General features: G+C 51.6%; 1 protein-coding gene across 1 annotated transcript in view; it reads left to right on the forward strand.

The window, feature by feature from the left end:
* NCOR2 (nuclear receptor corepressor 2) overlaps positions 1-20,548 on the forward strand; it is a 245,299-nt gene that overhangs the window by 95,310 nt on the left and 129,441 nt on the right. The window contains exon 4 of the mRNA XM_084272224.1: positions 3,620-3,800. Within this exon, the coding sequence (XP_084128350.1) occupies positions 3,620-3,800 (181 nt within the window). The remainder of the gene's footprint in view (positions 1-3,619; positions 3,801-20,548) is intronic.

A 20,548-nucleotide genomic window follows, 5' to 3' on the forward strand; every position in this document is an offset into this window, starting at 1 on the left:
GTTCCTCCTGCTGCCACCTTCTGCTTCTCAGCTGATGGAGAAACAGGGAGGTTTGGAGAGCCAGAGAAGGGTTGTGCTGCTCTGAAGAGTGGTGTGCTCCTGAGGTGGCTTGATGGCTTGGGTTTGGTCCTCTTTGACCTCCCGAGAGGGTTGTACTTGTCCATTGATTTGTCTTCAGCAAAGCAGAAATGATAACAGTAAGATCCATTTAGATCTTATTAGAGCTGCTCTTACAACCCCCAAGGGTAGCTCAGGATGTTTTGTTTGTTCCTCCCTCCCAGGAGAGAGATGCTCTCAGCTTCCTCTATAACCAGCTAGCACTCAAACCCTTTTTTTCCAGCCCATCTCATGCTCAGCGAGTTCTGGTGTAGGTATTATGTAGTAGAAGATGTTTTCCCAGGTCCTGGGGACCCATGCATGCTGGAGTGAGCTGCAGGTGCCCTGCACTTGCTGTAGGCTTTCAGCTGCTCATACCTCACTGCCAGCCCACGTGAATCTGACGAGGAACCAGCCCCAGTGAATGAGCAACATAGCTCTGTGGCTGGCAGGGTGCGATTAGCTTGTCAGGTTAGTAATAAACCAAAGGTCTAATCTTGGGTTATCTTGGTCTTCTGGACTCGGACCTGCCCAAAGCAGAGCTGTGTGCGGATGGCTGGACATCGGGGTAAACTCCGGGCACCCAGCCTCGGTGCATCGTGGTTTATTCCATTTAATTATGCATAACTCACGTGTAATTAAAAACTCCCCTTTCCCTTTTAGCAAAGTAGAAATCTCTGGAATAAACCAGCCAGGTGGGAATGATTCGGAAAATGCAGCAAACCCCACAACTCTGTGTAATGGGAGGGTTTTTCAGGCAGGGCTGTTTTCACGCTGACAGCAACATCCTCGCTGTATAGAAGTTGGTTGTAAAGAGCTGGCTGCAGGTGTGGATGTAAAGAACGGAAGGTGTGAAGGCTTCGAGCACCAGTATTTGTGTGTGTTTGCAGCCAGGACAGGCTGAGCGGGTTGTGTTGGGTAAAACGATCTCGGGAGCGGCTGGAAATTCCAGTGGATAAAGTTAACAGCAGTTCCAGTGGATGTGGAAATGGAAATAAAATAGCACCCTGTAACACTGCAGCTGCTTTCCCCGGCATGGCCCCTGCCTCGCTGTAAGGAGCTGCCTTTGTAAAGCTGAGTGTTGCTCTTATCTTGAAAATACAGAGTTGTTTTGTTGGGTTGGTGTTTTTTTTTTCCTCCTTCTGAGCGTAGCAGCCGTGTCGGGTTGTGTTGGGTTCCTGACAGCTGCAGAGGTTTCAGAGCTGTCCTGTGGCAATTAGCGGCTTCTTCGTAACACAGCCTTGAAAAAAAAAAGGGTGAGGGGTGGGAAGAAGCAAAAATAAATAAATCTGATTTTTAATTGCCCTGGTACAGCAGGACCTTGGGTGTCAGAATATTTTAACACCTGCCCAGCTCTCAACAGTTGGTTATTGTTACTGGGTTTTACAGCGGAGCCCAAAAATGTCGGCCTGCAGCTGCGGCAGCCGAGGCCTTGGGACAAGCCAGCAGGAAACTTGAGAGGTGCCAGGAGATATTTCTGGGCCCTGCTGAGAAAGTTGAGGATCATTCGGTGTGAAAGCGTTTGCAGGTGAAGCGAGCTGTGCTTCGGTGCCAGATTTAAGAGCTGGTCTTCTCTGAAAAGTTTGCTGTGGGAGCTGTGCATTCGCTCTCCTGTGGGCTGGGGATCGGGGCGGGGAAGGCGGTGCCAGAGCCTTCCCGCTCTCCCGTCATCCCGTTTTTGCTGGGGAGGAGGAAGAGGACGAGCCAGATTCTGTTTCTGTGTGTCAGCAGCAAAGCTGTTGCCTGAATTCCAGCACCGGCCACCCGTGCCAAACCCACAGCAGCGGGGTTTGGCCTGCACATGCTTTGGGCCTGCTGTTGATGTTAAAATAATAATGATAATAAAAATAAGACAGACATCCCTGTATCTTGGGAGCAGGGCTGTTTGGTGTGGTGCTGCAGGGGAGGGTAGAGGGCTTAGTTTGGAGGTGATGTCCCTTGGAAGGTGGCTTTCACCCCACTGCCTCCTCTCTATGTGGTCCAGAGCCCTTAGAGCCCTTGGAAATGCTTTGGTGAGCTCTGGGTCCTTCCCTTTTTTGTCGTTCTCACCCAGATACTTAATTAGATAAAAATTAAAATAGATTCATAGGATGGTTAAGATTCAAAGGGACATCAAAGATCATCAACCTCCAACCCCCTGCCATGGGCAGGGACACCTCTCACCAGACCAGGCTGTGCAAGGCCCTATCCAACCCGGCCTTGAACACCTCCAGGGAGGGGGCAGCCACCACCTCAGCAGTTGTGGTTTGTAGGTGGGGGCCAAACAATGCTTGAGACCCCCTGTCTTTTCTGCTTGCTCTTCACAAAACATCCTCTCCCTTCCTCCCCTTCAAGCAGCTTCAAAGCTGTTTGTTAGCGATCGGTGACTGGGGAGGATACTTCACCACCCAGCTCAGGAGAACTCGAACAAGCTTGTTTAAAGGAGAAAGAAGAAGGAAAAAAGAAAAAAGCCCTAATTTTTTTCCCCCAAGCTTCAAATTTCCTGTGCTTCATTTTGTTTTTATTTTTTTGAGACATTTCTGCCTGAAGTGTTTAAAACACACCCTTGGAGCTGCTGCAGCAAAGCAGATCCATGGGCCTAGTAAAAGGTATTTTTGTAGGATCCCTTTACAGTTCCCCCAGGAAAATCCTACTAGGAAAATTAGAGCTCCAGACAAAAAAAAGTTTTACATTTATTTAAGAAAAGCAAAACCAAACTCAATTTCCAGGTATTACCAACTGCATCATGTTTAACAAGTGAAAGATATTTGAGCCCAACATGACTTGTCGGTGCAGTTGCTATCGCTTTTACGGCTTGCCGGGCTTGTGTCAGAGACATGCAACTACATGTGGCCAGCTTCTTTCCTCCCCCATCCTGGAAAAATAATTCCCTGTTGTCTAGCATTGAGGAGTATGCACTTTTTCCCCAGCATATAATCTTTGGTATTCCTATAGAAGGTGCTAAAAATAAACAGTGGCGCAGGTACCTTTGGCTAAATAAGCCAAACGTGGCAGGAGGGAAGCTCTGCCCAGTCTTAGAGGCCACAGGGGTTAATTTATGGGTTGGGTTTGAGGATTGTTTTGAGCTTTGGCTTGTTCTCGTTAGCCAGACCCATGTGATGTGACAGAGAATCCTTGAAGCAGCAGCCTCATTAACTGTCCTGGTGTGGGGACAGCCACCCATCAGATGTGGTGGGGCAGGAGGTGGCAGCAGGCCTTTCCAGGTGCCACAGTGGCAGTGCTGAGGAAGGGGACAGCAGCGTGGTCTGTCCGGCTTGGAGGATGGCGGTGGTGCTGTGCCCCACATCCTGCTCTTCCCAGGTGAGGCCAGGAGATGCACTGTGCCCCAGCAACTGAGCTTATGAAGTGGCCTCCTGTGTCTGAGGAGATCTGAGATGTTTGGGTCTGCCTGGCCTCCCTTCCTGCCTTCTTCTGGGAAGTGGGCAGAAGTTGAGCTCTCTGTCCTCGAGAGCTTTGCGGTCGTAGAGCAGGGGAGATCAGAAGCTCTTTGTGTTCTGAACAGCTCCTTTCCCTTTGTCCCCAGATCTCAGGAGCTGCACCTGAGAACCGAGGCGCATTCCTATCTCTCTGACCTGAGCAAGCCGTCGGACTTGGAGTTCATTGAAACCAAGAGACCGCGCCTGGATCTGCTGCAGGACCCGCTGATGCGGCACTCGCCTCTCCTGAACCAGAGCCAGCAGGGAGGGACAGAGGACCTCTCAAAGGTAAGGGGAGGACAGCCTGGGATGCTGGCTGGGTGTTCTGTCTGTGTTTTGGGATCCCCTTGGCTTGCGTAGAGCTGCCTTTGAGGCTCTGAGGTTCTACTGAAATTGGTGCGGATGGCGGTTCCTGAGGCATCAAACAGTGCTTGGTGGGGTGGGGAGATAGGCACAGAGATGGGGTGACCCCTGTGGAGAAACAGCAGCATATCAGCTTTGCCTGTAACTCAACTACAGCCATGGGCTTGTGTTTGCTGGGCTGTAAGATCCACCAGGAGACCACAGAAGCTTGAGTAGGTGAATTAGGGATGGTCATGTCTGGACACTGTGCTCTGATTCGATTTTTTTACTTGACCTTTCTCATTTATTGTATCTCTTTATTTAATATTGGTGTTTGAAGGGTTTGAATCATTTCCCAGTGGATTTTTAATAGAATTTTCCCCAGGAAAGCCTCCCTTGTCCCAGCCTCATTTAACAAAGCAAATTGTTTGCTTGCAATTGTCCCCTCTGCACGCAGTAAGTGTTGCAAAGAGAAATCCCTCGCTCGTGTGCCTGGTTGGTTGGACTTAGATGCTCTGTTGGGGTAAATTGTATTTGATTCTTTACCTTGAGTTTAGACATGTTCCTGGTTGGTGGGAAAGTCCTGCTGGGTGACCAGGCAGCAACTGCAGGCCGGGCTTCAGAGAGGTCTGAGCCCTCAGTGAAAGGAAAAGCAAGTCAGCATCCTTACTTGGGACCACAGCGGGGTGTCTGTATCACTGTGGGAGCTGGCAGGAATAACATGAGGGCAGGACAGCTCTGGCTTGAGAGTGCCAGGACATTCAGACATCTCTTGTTCATACAGTACTGATGGGCATTGCGTGAGATCTCTCTGACCTGGCTTGAATGAGAAGGACGCTTAATTTTGGAGTAGTTCAGAAGCCAAGGGAGGCCTGACTGCATCTCCTGGGGGAGAGGCTTGCAGGAACTGCTGATTAGGAACAGTGAGCTGATGCTGGATGGGATGGAGCAGCTTTTTTAAGAGCTACATTTGATCTCAGAGACCATGAGGAATGCACCCAACACATGGGCTTGCTCTCCTTTAGCCCTCTGTAGTGTGTTGCCTTGGGAAAGATGCCTCCAAGGTGCTGTGGCAATTCTGACCAGCCAGGAGCCTGCTCTCCATGCCACCGGGATGCGTTGTGGTGGCTCTGAACCCCAGACTACACTTGGGGAAGGCTGGGCTGGGTGGCTGGCGGGGAAAACAAACTGCTGGCCACGAAACAAAAAACATCCCTCTCCAAAGACGTGAGGAAACCAGGACAGCTTTTCTGTCTGCACATTATTTCCATCAGCAGTTCTGTTCTGCTTCTCACCGGAAAACCACGTATTGTCTCAGCTATTTGTTTCTAATGGGCAAAGCTGCTCTTGGGGCATTAGCCGGTGAGTTCAGGGGCTGCCTTTTGCTTCTTGGTCTGTGACACATTTCCAAGAATTATGTGCGTTTTATGGGGCTTAAAACATTTGTTAATGAAAGAGAGAGAGAGAGAAAGCTGTGAGATACAATTCAGCCAGACAAGATTATGCTTTTAGTGGAGCCATTGGTAATTTCAGGGTCTGGAAGAAAGAAAAAAAAAATAAAATGTGGTGTTCCTGACTGGTGAGAGACTCAGTGGAGTTGGGATTAGTTGCTCAGAACTCACGGGGGCTGTTTCCAGAATGGGTTTGATGGAGCCCACTGCAGGACTGGGAGAGTCTCGGCGCTGTTCAAGTGGTTGGGAGCAGAAGGCAAGCCTGGGGTGTAGCACAAGCCCTGCGGCTTGGGAAATGGGGTTTATGGCAGTCCTTTGGCCTTGTGCTTGAGCAGGCATCCTCGGACTAGTTTGTAAACTGCTTGTGGATATTAAGGTTGTGGTGAAGCTCACACAGCCGATCTGTGCATTGCCATGAGCCTTGGTGTGTTGGAGGAGCTGTTCTGGGTTGTGCTGGTTTAGGGCAGACATCAAGAGCTGGGGCTGCTCTTTGGCTGTGAACTCTGGACACTTCCATATCTGGGCTATTTACTGGTGTAAAACCACTTCTTGTGTCCGTGCAAAGGCAGCAATAGTAGAGTTCAGCACTGGGCCCTGATGGTGTAAATCAGTCTAGAATGGCTGATAAAGACCTTCCTGAGACTCTGTGCTGAGCTCCATGATTGCTGGCACCTCCTCTGCCTGGCTGATGGGACCTAAAGCTGCACGTCAGGATGCAGCCCGTGCTGGCGGCTGATCCCTGCTCTGCTCCTTTGCTGCAGACACTGGCTTGCACTTTGCTTCTGGCAGCACCCTGCTTTTCCTGCTTGCTCAGCACGTCCTCTGGTCTCAGGGCTTATTCTGCAAGCTTCCTCCCTTCCTCCAGTGCTCTGCAAGGTGGGTGCAGAGCCAGAGGGCTCTGCTCAGCTCTGAGCTGTGCATGTCCCTAGCGCAGTGGCCACATGTGTGGCAGCAGGACCCACGTCCCCAGCACGGTGGCCCACACATGGCGACAGGTCCCGTGTCCCAGTGACCAGAGCTGGAGAGGGAGATGTGTGGTTCTCTCTGTGCTGCTGACTCAGTGCCTGACACGGTCGTTCGATACTTTATCTAGGGCAGCTTTGCAAGCCGGGTGAGCTCTTTGGGTGAGATGCACCACGTGAACCCAGTATTACTAAACACGCTGGCTATTGTTTAGACAGAGTATCCTAGGAGTTGTTTGCTTACCCCTTACCCCATTCCTCATTGTTGCAGTCATTTCATGGGGAGGAGCTCGATTTGCTCATCCAAGGAACAGTGCTAGCACTGCTTTTGTTGTGATGTTGCAGATGGAGCTAGTTGTTACACAGTAGAGAGCTTCACAGAACCCTCCATACAAAGGGTAGGTGGTAGGATAGGGCTTTGCTCGTGTGCTGGGTGTCAGCCTGGCTGTCCCAAGGGATGTAGCTGCCACGTTGCAGCCATGGCTGTTGCTTTCAGGTGGTGGGTAGCTCTTGATCCCCGGTTTCGGAGCAGCGGTGGAGCTGAGATGTGGAACGGGTCTGTGATGGTGCGAATTCAGTGTGTCCCCAAAGTTACTGGTTATATTGGCTCTCTCCCCTGGGCTGTGGTTGGGAAGCTAACACCATTTCTGGACGTTTCCAAGGCCTTGTTTCGGGCCATGATCTGTGCAGATGAAGTAACTGATGTGCCAAACCCCAGTATCAGGTTCTGGATTTTTTCCCATTACCACCAGCAGCAGCAAAGTGGATCTCTTAGGTGTTTTTATTCCTCACCTGCCCCTCCCAGATACGGGGTAAGCTGGGCCCCTTTGCCTTGCTGAGGATCACCGCAGCCTTGCTCCAAGTGAGGCTTGGTTTGTAAGGGGAAGGTAATGTCTTCCGTGAGATCAGTATGTTCCGGCTGGAGAAAGCAGACATGCTTTTGGGCAGTGTGCCTTTGACAAGCAGCAGCTTTACAGCTAAGCTCAGCTGGTCTGGTAAAAGAGAATACCTTTCCTTTGGAACCTTGCATTGCTTGGATCCTCAAATGCCAGTGTTTCTTCTCGAGCTGGGGAGAAGGTTGTTTCCTTGCCTGCTTTCCCCCTGCTTGAGCATCTTTTTCCCTGTGAGAGGGGTTGCTGTGACGTTGCTGCAGTGCATATAGTCCTGTCCTCCTGCTGCTGGACATGGCCAGGAGAGCTCGGTCTGCTGGGGGAGAAGCAAAATCTCCCTGTGCCTTCTGCCAGCGTGGGCTGGCTCTGCCTCTGAGAAGGTGCTGAGACTAACCAGGCAAAACTGAATCAGGACTGTTTCAGTCACGGCGAGCTGGGATGTGAGATTTGCTGGAAGAGCTGCCCTGATGCGGATTTGCCGGGTGTGCTCTTGGCAGAGATGCAGGAGCTGGTTCCCAGGACCCTGGGTGGCTTCTGCTTTCTTTCTGATAAAGTCATGGACCTTCGTCACGTAACAGCAGATAGGAGTAAGCCAGGCGGCTCCAGAGCAGCCCAGTAAAGCATCCTCACAATCCCCCATCTCTGCACATCCGTGCGCAGCTGGTGCTGCGTGCGATCCTGCCCCGTAGGGATGGTGAGCCTGGTCTGTCTGGTTGAGCAGCGCCATCTCTCCCCTCTCCAGAGCTGGAGGTTAGTCCTGCCTCTCCCGTCTCTTCTTATTCCCATTATGCATCCACTTGTTCTTCTTCCCATTTCGGAGACTGCTTTTCCACCACGTACGTGGTTTGCTGCTCCTTCCTATAGGATGTGAGTCAGTCGTGATCTGCATTTAGTCCCCTCGCAAGGGCTGGCTGGCAGCACTTAACGTGTAGCCTATTGCTCCAGCAGGAATATGCTTACAGGGAGCCATGTAATCCCACGGGAACAGGGCTGGGTGGAGGCTAGGGAAGCCTGAACCTTGCTGCCATCTGCCCTAGCAGGCTGCTGGTCACCGGGTAAGTCTCTTCCCCTTTCTGTGTCTCAGATTTTCCCCATCTGCACAAGGGACAATGCCACTTCCCTCTTTTGTAAAGTAATTAACAACTACTGATGGAAAAAGGCTATTAAGAAGCCATGTGTTGTTAGGACTTGGACTGTGCTTTACATTGTTGAAAGGTTTTAATTTCTTCTCTTTTCTGCTCGAGTGTTTTTGTTGTGCTAAGGGCTAAAACCTGGAATAAGTAAAGGGGAAGGGAGGACTCTTGGAAAAGACGGCGCTGAGGCCGGGAAATACGTATGGCAAAGCAGAAATTAGGGGAAAGGGTATTTTGCTTTGATGCATGTTAATGTAGTTTTAAAAGCAATTAATTGCAAATGGAGGAATTAACAGGTTTAAAATGCCTTTTTAATGGTGCATTGAAGCCAGCAGCATAGATGCCAAATCTCACACTGTCTGCCCGTTCCAGAGCCCAAGTTACAATAAACTCCTGGAAAACAGGCTGTGGGATGAACAGGCTCTTGGCCAGCCTGCTAACTCCTGCCCCAGCCACAGGCTGGCATAGCACCCAGGACAACCGAAAGGCCTTTTGGGAGCCCTGCTTCCTCCTCGCTGTGCTGGCTGGTGCTTTGGCAGTGCCATCCCCCCCAGCTCCACCCCTTCCCAAATGCGCCGGGGAAGAGAAGTGCTGTGTGGGGACTCCCAACACCACAGGGAGGGATGTTCAGAGGGGCAGTGTCCACAGCTCCCGGCACGGATATCTGGGCTGGCTGGCTGGTAAATCACCAGTGGTGTTCCTGCTCTGTGGCTTTGTTATGGGAACATTGATCTGTTTGCTGGGATTAACCTCTCAGAGTTTCCAGTGGGTTGGTCTCGCAGTTATTAATGAAACTGGCTGGAACTTGTGTTGACCTTGGCAAAGTCCCCAGTTGGCTTGGAGGTAACTGGCAAACGCATGATCTCTAATTGAGTAATCCAGTGCTGGGGGGAGGGAGCCGAGGGGGTGGAAGCACAACAGCAGCGCTTTGAACTGGGAGAGCTGCGTCTCTCCGACGGGATGCGTGGGAGTGGAAGGCGCTGAGCACAGCGCCCGCCAAGGGAATTAACGAGCAAAAAGCGAGGCGGCATCTCAGTTCCCGCACCCCGGGCTCCCTCTTGTAGAAGCCAGCCCTGAATTCCAGCGCCTCCCCGTGATTTATTGCTGCTGAACAATAGCACAGAGGGGCTGGAGGACCAAGGGAAGCTGTGAGTGTCGGGTGTCCCTGGACGCGTGTCCTCCTGTGGCCTCCGAGTCTGCGGTGTGGGTCGTGCCGGGCGCTCCCTTCCCTGCCAGACGTTGTTTTTCACTGGGTGAGAGAGCTCTGTGCTCATTGCTGGAGCTTTTGATGAACGTCTGCAGGCAGGGACTCAGCAACAGCTTAGGGATGTCCTCCTTGGCCATGACTGCACCTCTGTCGCAGGAGGAGGAGTGACTTCCTTGGCCAGCTGTGGCTGTGCGCACATCTGGTGGGGAGGGAGTGTGTAGCCCCCCACCCGCCCTGTGCAAAGAGGGATCCCACAGAGAAGCAGTAGCACTGATGGAGAGGGGACATGCTGATGCTGCCAGCACCCTGCCCGCTCCAGGTTACCCAGCACCTGGGTGAGGACGCAGTGCTCGGTGCCAGCCCGCAGCTTGACCAGGTGGAAGGTGAAGAACCTCAAGCGTCTTGCCAGGAGAAGAACTGTCACCCTGTGAAAGTCACTGCCACGCCACAAAAATCCTGCCAGAAGAAGAATAATTCTCTCCCTAAGGGCTTGCAGGGCGCTCAGTGCAAAGCCCCAGGCGCTGTGTGACCTCCCAGCTGCTTCTTGGAGGAGCAAACTTCTGTGGAAGCGCCTCTAACCTCAGGTCTGAGCAGTAAAAGGCAACGATTTTAGCTGGTACCAACATACCTACACCTTTCCTGCCTTTGTTCTGTGGAGAACAGCATTCTTTATTAACTCTCCAGCCTTCCCCCATGGTCCTGAGGTTGGTGGTGTGGTTGAGCATCCGTCAGGAGCAAGTGGCCTGGGGTTGTCGAGTTCAGCAGCCGTAGGAGGATCCTCCTGCGATGTGTTCAGCATCCACCCATCTGCCTTGCGGTTGCTGCGCTGCCGACTGGTGCCTGATAAAAATCTGATTGCAAAAACGATTTGGGGGGGTGGGGGAGGGAGGAGGGGGGTGGGGAAGTGGGGGGAACAACTTTACGTTAGGGCAGCAATGATTCAAAGCTATTTCTGGGAAGATGAGGGAGATGTTGGCATTCTCTCTCATTCCAAACATATTTAAAAGCTGAAATATTTGCATTGTTCACGTCGTCACAGCGCAAACACTTCTGGCTGGATTTCTGCCTTCCCCTGCTCCAAAGATCATTTCCAAATCATGGGAGGATGAGTGTGAGCATGTCAACCCCCTGCTCACATGTGCGTGTGAATGTACGTACACCTTTTGGGAGCCAACAGCTGGAGGAGCATTGTGTCTGGGATGGGATGCTCTGTCCCAGTCATGATTGATGCTGGTTTAATTTGAAACCCCGATATTGTTAGGCGTTGTGTAGTCCTCCTGAGATGTTTGGCTCCTCCAGCCAGCCCTGGGGCAGGGGAGTGAAGGGAAGGAATACTTTGATTGACAAGACAAGGGATTTTATTCTGTCTTTGAGCTGAAGTTCCTATGGCTGAGACACTTGGGCATGGCAGGGAAAGCCCTCGTGGGTTGTGGAAACACTCTGGAGACAGGATGTAAAAACTCAGCTTGGCTTTCCCCAAGCCTTTCACAGCCTGGATCTCCCCTGTCCTGGCTGCTGGAGCCCACGGTGGTCCCTGAGAGCCACAGAGAGCTGGGCTGAGGCTCAGCACACCCAGCAAATAGACAGGTGAACTGCTGGTGCCTCAAGCACAGGTTGTCGTTTCACACTCCTTCGGCTCGTTTGTGGTGATCGACATCCAAAACAACCTTTTAAATTGCCTTTCGAGCTGCAGCAGTGGAGAAGGGCAGCGTGATAAGGCTGGCTGCTTCTTGGGAGCCTGCTTCATCATTTACATAATTGGACTTTTCTGTTCCATTCAGTCAATATTACAAGGCTCGCGCAGTGCGACATCTCACCTGATCTGCTCGAGGGAAAGAAAAGTCCCTTGACTTTGTGTGCCTCACCCCTGTAATTGGCAGAAATACTGCCAGCTGCTTCTCCTTGCAGCAGGGCAGCGTTGTGAGCTGGCTGTGCTGTGGGGACTCAGGGAGATTTTTCTTCTCTATCTTTGAAGTGTTTGTACGTGTCATGTGTACCTTTTCCTTTAATAGAAAGGGTTGGTATGTGCCCTGTTTGGTCCTGGAAATAGCTAGCTTGCTACAGAGCTTTGCCAGCCCTCAGGTGGGATTTCAGGAGCTGGCACAGGTGGTGGCATCACTTTGAAGCAGGGGGATTGTGTAGGGTGAGGAGGGCTCTGCTGGCTGTGCTGCTGTCCACCTGTGGTCAGTCTGTTTTTACACATTTGTGATTCAAAAGAAACCTCACCTGGAATAAATTTCCAGGAAACAATTTGCTCCTGGCACCAACAGTGATGTCCTGGCTTTTTATTTTTTTCCCTTTCTCCCTTCCTCACAGTTTCAGCTGGATTTGGGTTTCTTCTCTTCCCTTGTCATCTGGGGGAGGGTGGGTGCTGCTGGATGCAGAGCATCACTCCAGGTCCTGTTGGATCCAGGTGCACCCCAGGATGGGGCTTGTGATTCTTCCCATGATCCGGATGGTTAGTGCAGGTGACAAAGCAGCAGGAGGTTGTTGCCAATTCCCGAGCACATATGTCCTGGCTGATAAATCCAGCCTCCCTCCTTGTTTGGCATCCCTGTGCATCTCTCCTCACCAAGGGTCTTCCTTAGGAGGGCTTTGGTGGGACCAGCTTGGTGTCTCCTCCGTGAACATACAGCGTCGAGCACACCTTTGGTGCTGTAGCTTCCCATCACTACAGAACACTGTCTGCCCTCAGTTCTGACTCACACAATGAAAGCCAGTGAGTTGTGACACTGCTGAGATGAATTTTGCGTGCTGTGTTTCGAGGAGGAGGAGGGTGTTTGATGCTAAAGCCTTCCTTCCCCGTGCTGGTTGGAAAGCCGTGGAGGAGATGCAACAGCAATCGATGGTGTTTGCCTGCTGCTGCTGGAGGGGATGGAGTGAGGGGAGTGATTTCAGAGATGGATTTGGCAGAGACGAGTTGCTGCTCTTTGTGCCTGTGGTGATGGAGCTGTAATAACATATTGAACACGGCAATGGCCCTTGCTAAAGCTCCGTGACTTCACGTCTGTGCTTCGTGGAGCCTCATCTCCTAACAACACCCTTAGCATCGATAAGAGGAGCTGTCGAGTGCCAGAGGGCCTAGTTATGATTGCTAGCTGAAAACCTCATTGCTTTTTGGACCCAAACATGCTTTTTAAACATAAAAACTCTTTGGCTGTGTCTTAGGCAGAGAACATTCAGAGGGTTTTCTGGCTTGCTCCAGCACGAAATGCTCCACAGCTTCAGTGCTGCATGGGGGGGGGCTGAGGGGCGATGGACACTGGTGTGTGTCAGGAATGCTGGCTGCACGCTCAGCGAGCAGAGGGGTTGTTTTAGGACAAGCTGACAAGCCCTTGGCTTGTTCTGCTGCTCTCGAAAAATGCAATTCTAATTCTTGGCACCTTTTTCCAGGAGGATGAGGAACGAGAGCGCGGTGGAGTCTGCTCCCTCTGCCCTTGGAAATGGGCTTATGCCCAGCAGCAGAGCTGGCTCGGGGCAGGAGTGGTGTGCTCTGTCCTACCCCCGGTTCAGTGAATTGAAAGCAGAAAGCAGTGGGGGACGAGTGCTGTGGGATGAAATGACCTAAACCATCCCTTTGCAGCCCTGACCTAGATCTTGTGTCTTTTTGGTCAGCTTAGCACTCTGAACGAGCGCCTCCTGCACGTGCCAGTGTTCAGCCCAGCTTCTGCTCACCTTCATCCCAGCCAAAGACTGGATGCCCTTTAATTCTGCACCCAGCACCTTTTCCTAGGGGATGCAGGGGAAGAGCGGAGTGCTGTCCTCTGGCAGTGCCCAGTGGCAGAGGAGGAGGTGGGCAGCAGATGGGGCTTGCCCAGTGTGTGGTATCTCTGCATCATCCCCAGGGCTGCAGTGCCTGCAGCTCCCTGCTCCAGCACATGCCGGCAGCCGCTTTCTGCTGCCTTGGGGCTTTATCAGCTCCTCTGCCTGTGCCATAACGTTCCCTGGGCTTGCCTTTGAAGGACCTGCTCTGATCGCTGCCCTGACAAGGGATGTGGCTGATTTCTCTCCTCCCTGCGCCGTTCCCCAGGAACAGCAGTGATCACTTCTGCCTTCTGATCTCCACGTCGGATGCTGTCCTTCCCATGGCTGCTTAAGAACCAAATCCAGCTGTCCCACGTGGTTATGAGACCAGACCAAGCACAGGCTTTTATTTCAGGCTGGTTTTCAGGTCTGTGTTGTTTTATCTCACGCCAGCCATCGCAGGTATGATGTAGAGCAGATTGCCCCCAGCAGCTAATGTTCCTGCCTCAGCGGCAGGCAGATGTAAACACAGGAATATTATGGTCTTTCAGACACTAAAAGCTACTAAAGAAGCAGTGGGTATATGTATATATAGTGTGTTATATTCATGACTTGCAAGCTATTTGGAGAGGGGTTTGTAATATTCCTGCATCCGTGAATGTTTTCAATGTATTTATCTTTGCACAGGTTTTTAAGTCATGGGAAAGCCTACTTTTCTTTAATATATATATGTATATATGCACATGTGTATACATGGGCTGCCTCATATCTCTGTAAGCTGTTCTTTTCACTGCTTCTAGCTGTGCAGTTCAGCCATCCTGCCTTCAGCAGTGGCATGGAGAAAGGCGTATGGTCTGGAGCAAAGCTAAATATTGATTTGAGTCAATCTTGGGTGCACTTGGAGACATCACTGGTGTTCATGAATACAGCATAATCGCTGATCGGAGTGGGGAAATTTCATCATAAAGGCCCCAAAAGGGAGGTTTATTATTGCTTTCTTCCAAATGCCTGAATTTTATTAGCTTCAGTCATTCTTGGCAGGGCAGTGGAATGGGATTTTATAGTTAGCAAAGGAAAAGTAAACACAGTAATCATTTCACAGCCCCGTGCCTGCCAAACCAAGATGGAAATTCCAGCCTTGGTGGGAAGCTGCTGCTTTGCTAACAGATAATAACAAATTCACTGTGGGCTTATTCTTGTGATGAGAGCCGAGATGTTTGGGTTTATTTCCCCCCTGTAACATGCTGGCTGGGACAGGCAGGGATGCTTCATGCTCTTCTGCAGGAACAGCCTGGGAAGAAGTTTGCAGTTTGAGTGACTCTCAAAGCCATTTGCAGTTAGAGATGGTGCTTCTGCCCTGAGCCATCGGTCCATGTTTGGTCTTGCCTTGGTCAGTCTTGCTCTGGTCGCAGAGCTGAGTGATGCTCAAGGAGTGTCATGCTTGAGGCACTGTGATGATTCCTACACCCTAAGACTGTCTCTGCTGGCGGAATGGGGGGAAAAATATGAGGGGGAGTGGGAGTAATCTCTGATTGTATCCAAAAGTCTCAGGAGAGGTTTGGTTTGTGTGTGTTTTCTGGGCTTGCTGTGGCACAGGGCTGGGCTGATAGCTCACGGCTGGACCTGCACCTGCTTGTGTTTCCTGCTGCTGGGGGACGTTATTTCCTCCCACTTTCCTGCCCCACCAGCTGTGGGGATGGGCAGCACTGCCACCCCCCCACCTGCCACCCCCAGGACTCAGGATGCGGCCTCCTGAGGGGACAAGCAGCGGAGTGAAGGAAATGGCTACTCAAAGCAGCAGCGAATGTCGAGATACCCCTTCCACGTGTCTGCACAGATATTAGAACAATAAACCACTGAACACAGCCGGCGGCTGGCTCTGATGGATGGTGCAGCTGACGGTTGCTCAGCACCACCCGTGTTCCCCTGTCAGCACGTACCCCGTGTGCGGCAGCCAGCCTTGCTCCGTGCTACACCCTGCAAGCAGCCAGGGCCCTGTATCCTCCACACTGTCCTGGGGTGCTGCCCCGGCACTGCACTGCTAGTGGGATGCTTGGCTGGGGCTTTTGCTTGGTACATCTTGGGGAGGCTGTCAGTTTGCTGGCAGATGCCTTGGGCAGGCAGAGGGAGGTGTTGTCCCCACTGTGCCCTGTGCACGTGTCGGGGATGGCACTTTGCAGGGTGCAGGGCCAGCACCTGCTTAAAGGGGAGTTGCCAGAGGGTTTCAGCAATGTGTCAAGGATGAATGATGCCACTGCAAACCTCACTAGAAGGCAGGACAAGCTGTTCCAAGGCTATCCCCATCCCCAAGCCTGGTCTTCATGTTGGTTAAATTTTTTTCAAAAGCCTCTAAGCAGCTGTGAGCTTCATTTTATGTTTAAACAGATTGTCCAGTGCAGCCACCTGGATGTGGAAGTCAGATGGGCTTGGGTTCCTGATGAGAAAGTTGCTTATTATTGTTTTTTTGGTCTCAGACAGTGTGGTCCCCAGGTCAGATTCACCAGTGACCCCACCTGCTTCCAGGCTGCTCAGTTCAGGTCTTGTGTGTGTGGGAGTCTCAAGGCATACGTGTGTGAGTTACTGAGATGTTCTAATAGAAGCTAAGAGGTTTTGCTGATAAAAAATTAACTTTTGGGATCTTACTAGATTTTTTTTGGAGGCAGAGGAAGCCATTGAAGTGTGTGTGTGTGGAGGGGGGATCTTGCTGTCTTCGAATTGCTGGATTTTATGGATGAGAGAAATTCGATGTCCCACTTCGTATACCCAAGAGCAGAGCTGCAGTGAGCCTGTGCATTGGGTGACCCTAAGGACTTTAGAGTGACATGGTGGCATGCAGTTTGCAAGGGGAGCTTGGTGCAGTAACTTCTGGCTTTCAGGAACACGGTTGGAAGAGGAGCTGCTGGGGATGAGCAAGGAGTTTGGTCTGATGTGCTGAGAGTCTCCAGGGGAGTTGTTGGTGATCTTGGCTTGGTGCGAGGGCTCTTGGGAGTTGGGTTGGTCCCACATCATGCCTCAGTCACTATTTGAACCGTCTTTGTTTTGCTTGTGTTTCCTTTCTCCATCAGTCAAGCTCCTTCTCAGTAGGCAGCTCGACCTCCAGGATTTGGGGAAAAATAACCTGGGTGATGGTTGTGTGGGGAATAAGGGAGGGAGCGTGCGCAGCCCTTCGGTACGTGGCTCTTGTGGCGGTGGTTAAATAGAGTTGCCCCCATTCATCCCTTTCTCCCCCTCTGAACCTGCTGCCCCCCACCCAACCCGAGTCCCAGTCTTACCATGGGGACCAGTCACGACTAACCCTGACAGATCCCCCCCTTCCCACCAGGGCCAGGCCTGGCCCGCTGGGATTTGCCTGGCTGAGGAGTCCCGCTCCCTCCTCTGCCTCCTTCCTCCTCCCTGGCGATGGGAGGAAATGTAAATGTTTCTGAAGAGAGACATTTCCATTTCAAAAGCTGTTCTCTCAAGTGCGTCTGGAGTGGGATTTCTCCCCCCCCAACCTCCTCTGAATGGGAGCTTTAGAAGTCTCATTTCCTCTGCTTGATAACACCAGGCTGAGAAGGGCTTTTGTCTCTTCATTTCCCCTCTTTTTTTTTTTTTTTCTTATTTTTATTTTTATTTTAAATAACTGAGGTTTGGAGAAGCTGCTGTGGTGGATTTTCCCTCCCCCGTGTTTGTCCCTGTGCTGGAGGATGCACCTGGAGTCACCCAGTGAATGAGTTGGAGCTCCCTGGGGTGCAGGACCCGCTCCCCGGCTTCGGGGGGCGCTTGGTTGGGTGGGGGGCTCCTGCCTCCTCCCTAGTAGGCACCCACCTGGGGGCAGCACCCCATCGGTCACCCTGCAGAGGGTCCCGAGGAGGAGGTTTTCTGGGTAAGTCTAAGCTGCCAAGCAGTGTGCTGGTCTTGCTGGCCATCTGAGCAGGGCCTTACGCCTGCGGACAGCAGTGGTGTGGGTGGTGCTGAGCCTGGCTCATGATCTGGCCCCGTGTTTGCAATGGGTGATGCTGTGGTGTCTTCAGTCACACTGACTTGTTGCCCACCTGCTTTTTTGGCAGGTGTAGCTATACCAGTTGGGGGGAAATTGTTACCTTACTTCAATGGGACGCTTAGCAGAGGGAGGGCGGATGTATGTGGATGCAGTTGACTGTCTCCTGCTTCATAGACTGGTCTGGGTTGGAAGCGACCCCAAGGATTGCAAAGTTCCAACTCCCCTGCCACAGGCAGGCCCACCAACCTCCAGGCCTGGAGCTACACAAGGTTGCCCAGGGCCCCATCCAACCTGGCCCTGAGCACCCCCAGGCATGGGGCACCCACCCCCTCTCTGGGCAGCCCTTTCCAGTGCCTCACCACTCTCTCTGTAAAGAACTTCCCCCTAATATTGCATCTAACCCTTCCCTCCTTCAGCTTCACTCCATCCCCCTTGTCCTGCCATTATCTACCCTTTTAACAAGCTGATTCCCCTCATGTTTCTCTGTTCTCTTCAGGGACTGGGAGGCTGCAATGAGGTGCTCCCGCAGCCTTCTCTTCTCCAGCCTGAACCAGCCCAGCTCCCTCAGCCTCTCTTCGTAGGGAAGGTGATGTGTGCTGATGCTGGCACTGTCACACCTGTACAATGGCATTCCTGCTGGTCCCTTGAGTATTCCAGTAGTATAAAAGTAGGGGGGTTTCTGCAGAGACTTTTTTTTACGAGCAGCAAATCCTGTCAGGCTCTCAGCTGGGCCTGTAGGCCTTGAGGGCTGCCGGCCTTCTTGAGGACCAGCTGGGATTTGACTGACTATTCCAGCACCCTCAAAACAGAGGAAAAGGGCCTTAAAGCTGTGTCTGCGTGTTCTTGGTGTGCTGAAGAGGCTCACACCTTGCTTTCCCACATGTGGCAGTTGGAAGGGGGTGGGAGGCCTAAACTTTGAAAGGCACAGAGAAGGTGTTGGGTTCCCCTGAGGTTGGCTGGGTTTGTTGACAGGGTGTTTCCCAGGTTTTGGGTGGGATTTGGGGCTGTGTACTGCCTGCACCCCTGGCAGGGACCCCTCCTGCCTGCCTGGGGGTCTTCCCAAGGAAAGTCCCTCAGCAGCAGGAACGTGGAGAAATGCAAAAGCAGGAGAGGGTGACGGTCGTGTGAAGCGTCCTGTGTTTCCACAGAAGTCTGTGGCGATTATTCAGAGATTCCTGTGAAAGTTGGCCAGTTCCTGGGAAGGCAAGGCTGGTTTGAGCCCCGTGACAGGCTGCTTTGCTGGGGGTAGCAGTGGCCAACTCTCCCATGAGCCCCTCCTTACATTTAAAATCTGGCTGTGGGAAGCTGGGAGGTGCTAACCCCACTACCATGGCCGAGTGCCAAATTGGGCAATTAAAAATTTGCCTCTCTGCCATAGCGATTACATTTGCTTAACGTCATCAGAGGCATTTTTCACAGTTTGCTCCTTTTTAAAAGGCATCAAAGGAGTGGCTCCCTTCCCTTGTGTTTGCCTGCCTGACTCCCAAGCTTTGGGTGAGCTCCAGGCAGCTCCCTGCTTGGCACCTCTCTAGACCCAGGGATGTTTCGGTTCTGAATATCCCAGACTTTGATGTGCTCTTAAGCTGATGTGTTACATGCCCAGTGCCCTTTCACCCAAGTCTTTACATCCACAGTCGTTTTCCTTCACCAGCATCATTCCCCAAAGAAACCAGAGAATGAGAATGCCAACGCTTTCCTCCTGGCTCTGGCTGTGTGTCCCTGGCTCTGGCTGTGGGTCCCTGCAGAGGGTAAGATGTGAGGGGCTTCTCTGCCTCCACATCTCCCAGGTTAGGAGAAGCACCGTGTGTTTAAACAGACAAGGTTGTGTTTGCAAAGGGGAGATGGGGATTTAGGGCTGAGACCACGCGTTACAGGGATGATGATGTTCTTGACAGCACATTGTTGAGGTAACAACACACATGAAGTGATACTACCCAACCTGGAGCTCCCCAGGGCACCACGCTGCTCACATCCTCAGCTCCAAGGAATTTGCCCTACACAGGCATCAGAAAGAGATTTTATTTTTTTATTACTTTTTTTTCTTGGGCACTTTTTCGGAGTTAACAAAAGGCAAATCACTGGCACAGACCAGTGTTGCCAGATGTATGGACTGCACCAAAGATGCTCAAAGAAAAGGTTCCCAGAATCTATCTAAACGTTGCAGCCAGGCATATTTTCCTCTAAACTTGTTCTTGGAAGTGGCAGAGTTGTTTTGGCTGAAATTTACTATTTAGGAAATAAAACCCCCAAGCCTGAAATGAGTATCCACCGTGGAAAATTTCAGTGCAGACAGTTAATGTTTTAATGAACTTTGGGTCAGCTGAAAAGCCAGCAATGTAGGAGAGGAAGGCAATCCTTGATGAGAGGTGGAGTGATTAGCTCCTCTTGGTAATGACTAGATGGGTAGGTGAGAATTCATGGCTCGGGCAGAGTCAGTAGGGAGCGTAGGCATTCAGTGCAATTATTATCCACTAATGGGGGGAAGGCAAGGAGGTAATGAAAGGCACAGCATCCATTTGTCGCTGTGCTGCCTCTGGCTTCAGGGGGAGTTTGCCTGAGTGAGGTTTTCCGGATCTGACCCATTATTTTAGGTACCTCCCAGTCCATAAGCCGCGTTTGCTGCCGCTTCCGTAATATCCTGTTATCTTGAGGGCCAGAGGCAGCATCTGTTAAGGATAACACTGTGGAAAGGGGGGTGGGGGGGTGAGCACAAGCAAGTTTTGCAAGACCAGATATGAGGCTTTGGTTGTTTTTTTGTTGGGTTTTTTGTGGGTTTGGTTTTTATTTTTTCTCTTCTGGTTTTGCATTTAACTGTAACACTCCCTGGCGAGGTTTTACCACCCTTGTAAATCTGCTGGTGGGGGTGGGGAGGGAGGGTCAGCATTTGGTACTGGTTTTGCAATTAAATTGCTTCAAGCTGTCGAAACATTGGGGAAGTTTTTTGACCTACTTTCGTGCAAGCTTAGGAATTGCTGGGATGTTTTCTGCCCTGGCTGCGTGGAATTCAGCTGGATTACAGGGGAAAGGAATTTCATAGGCCTGCTCATAAAGTCACAGATTTATTTAAAAGAAATAATAATAATAAATAAATCAGCTTTGTCTTCAGACAGCTCCTTAGTCTCCAGCTTCATGAATTTCCATGAGAGCACGTACTGGGCTGCATCCATGCTCGTCCACCCTGCCCACACGTTCTGTGGAGCATGGGGATGCAGTTAGGAGGTGGGTGATGCCCTTGGCCCACTCGTGGCATCCTTCCAGCGTGCTGGTTCACCTCGGATGGGAATGCTTGTGGCTAGTGGGCAGCACCATAGATTGCTCCACGCTG

This window comes from Gallinula chloropus, assembly GCF_964237585.1.
Source record: "Gallinula chloropus genome assembly, chromosome: 17".
NCBI classification, from domain to species: Eukaryota; Metazoa; Chordata; class Aves; order Gruiformes; family Rallidae; genus Gallinula; species Gallinula chloropus.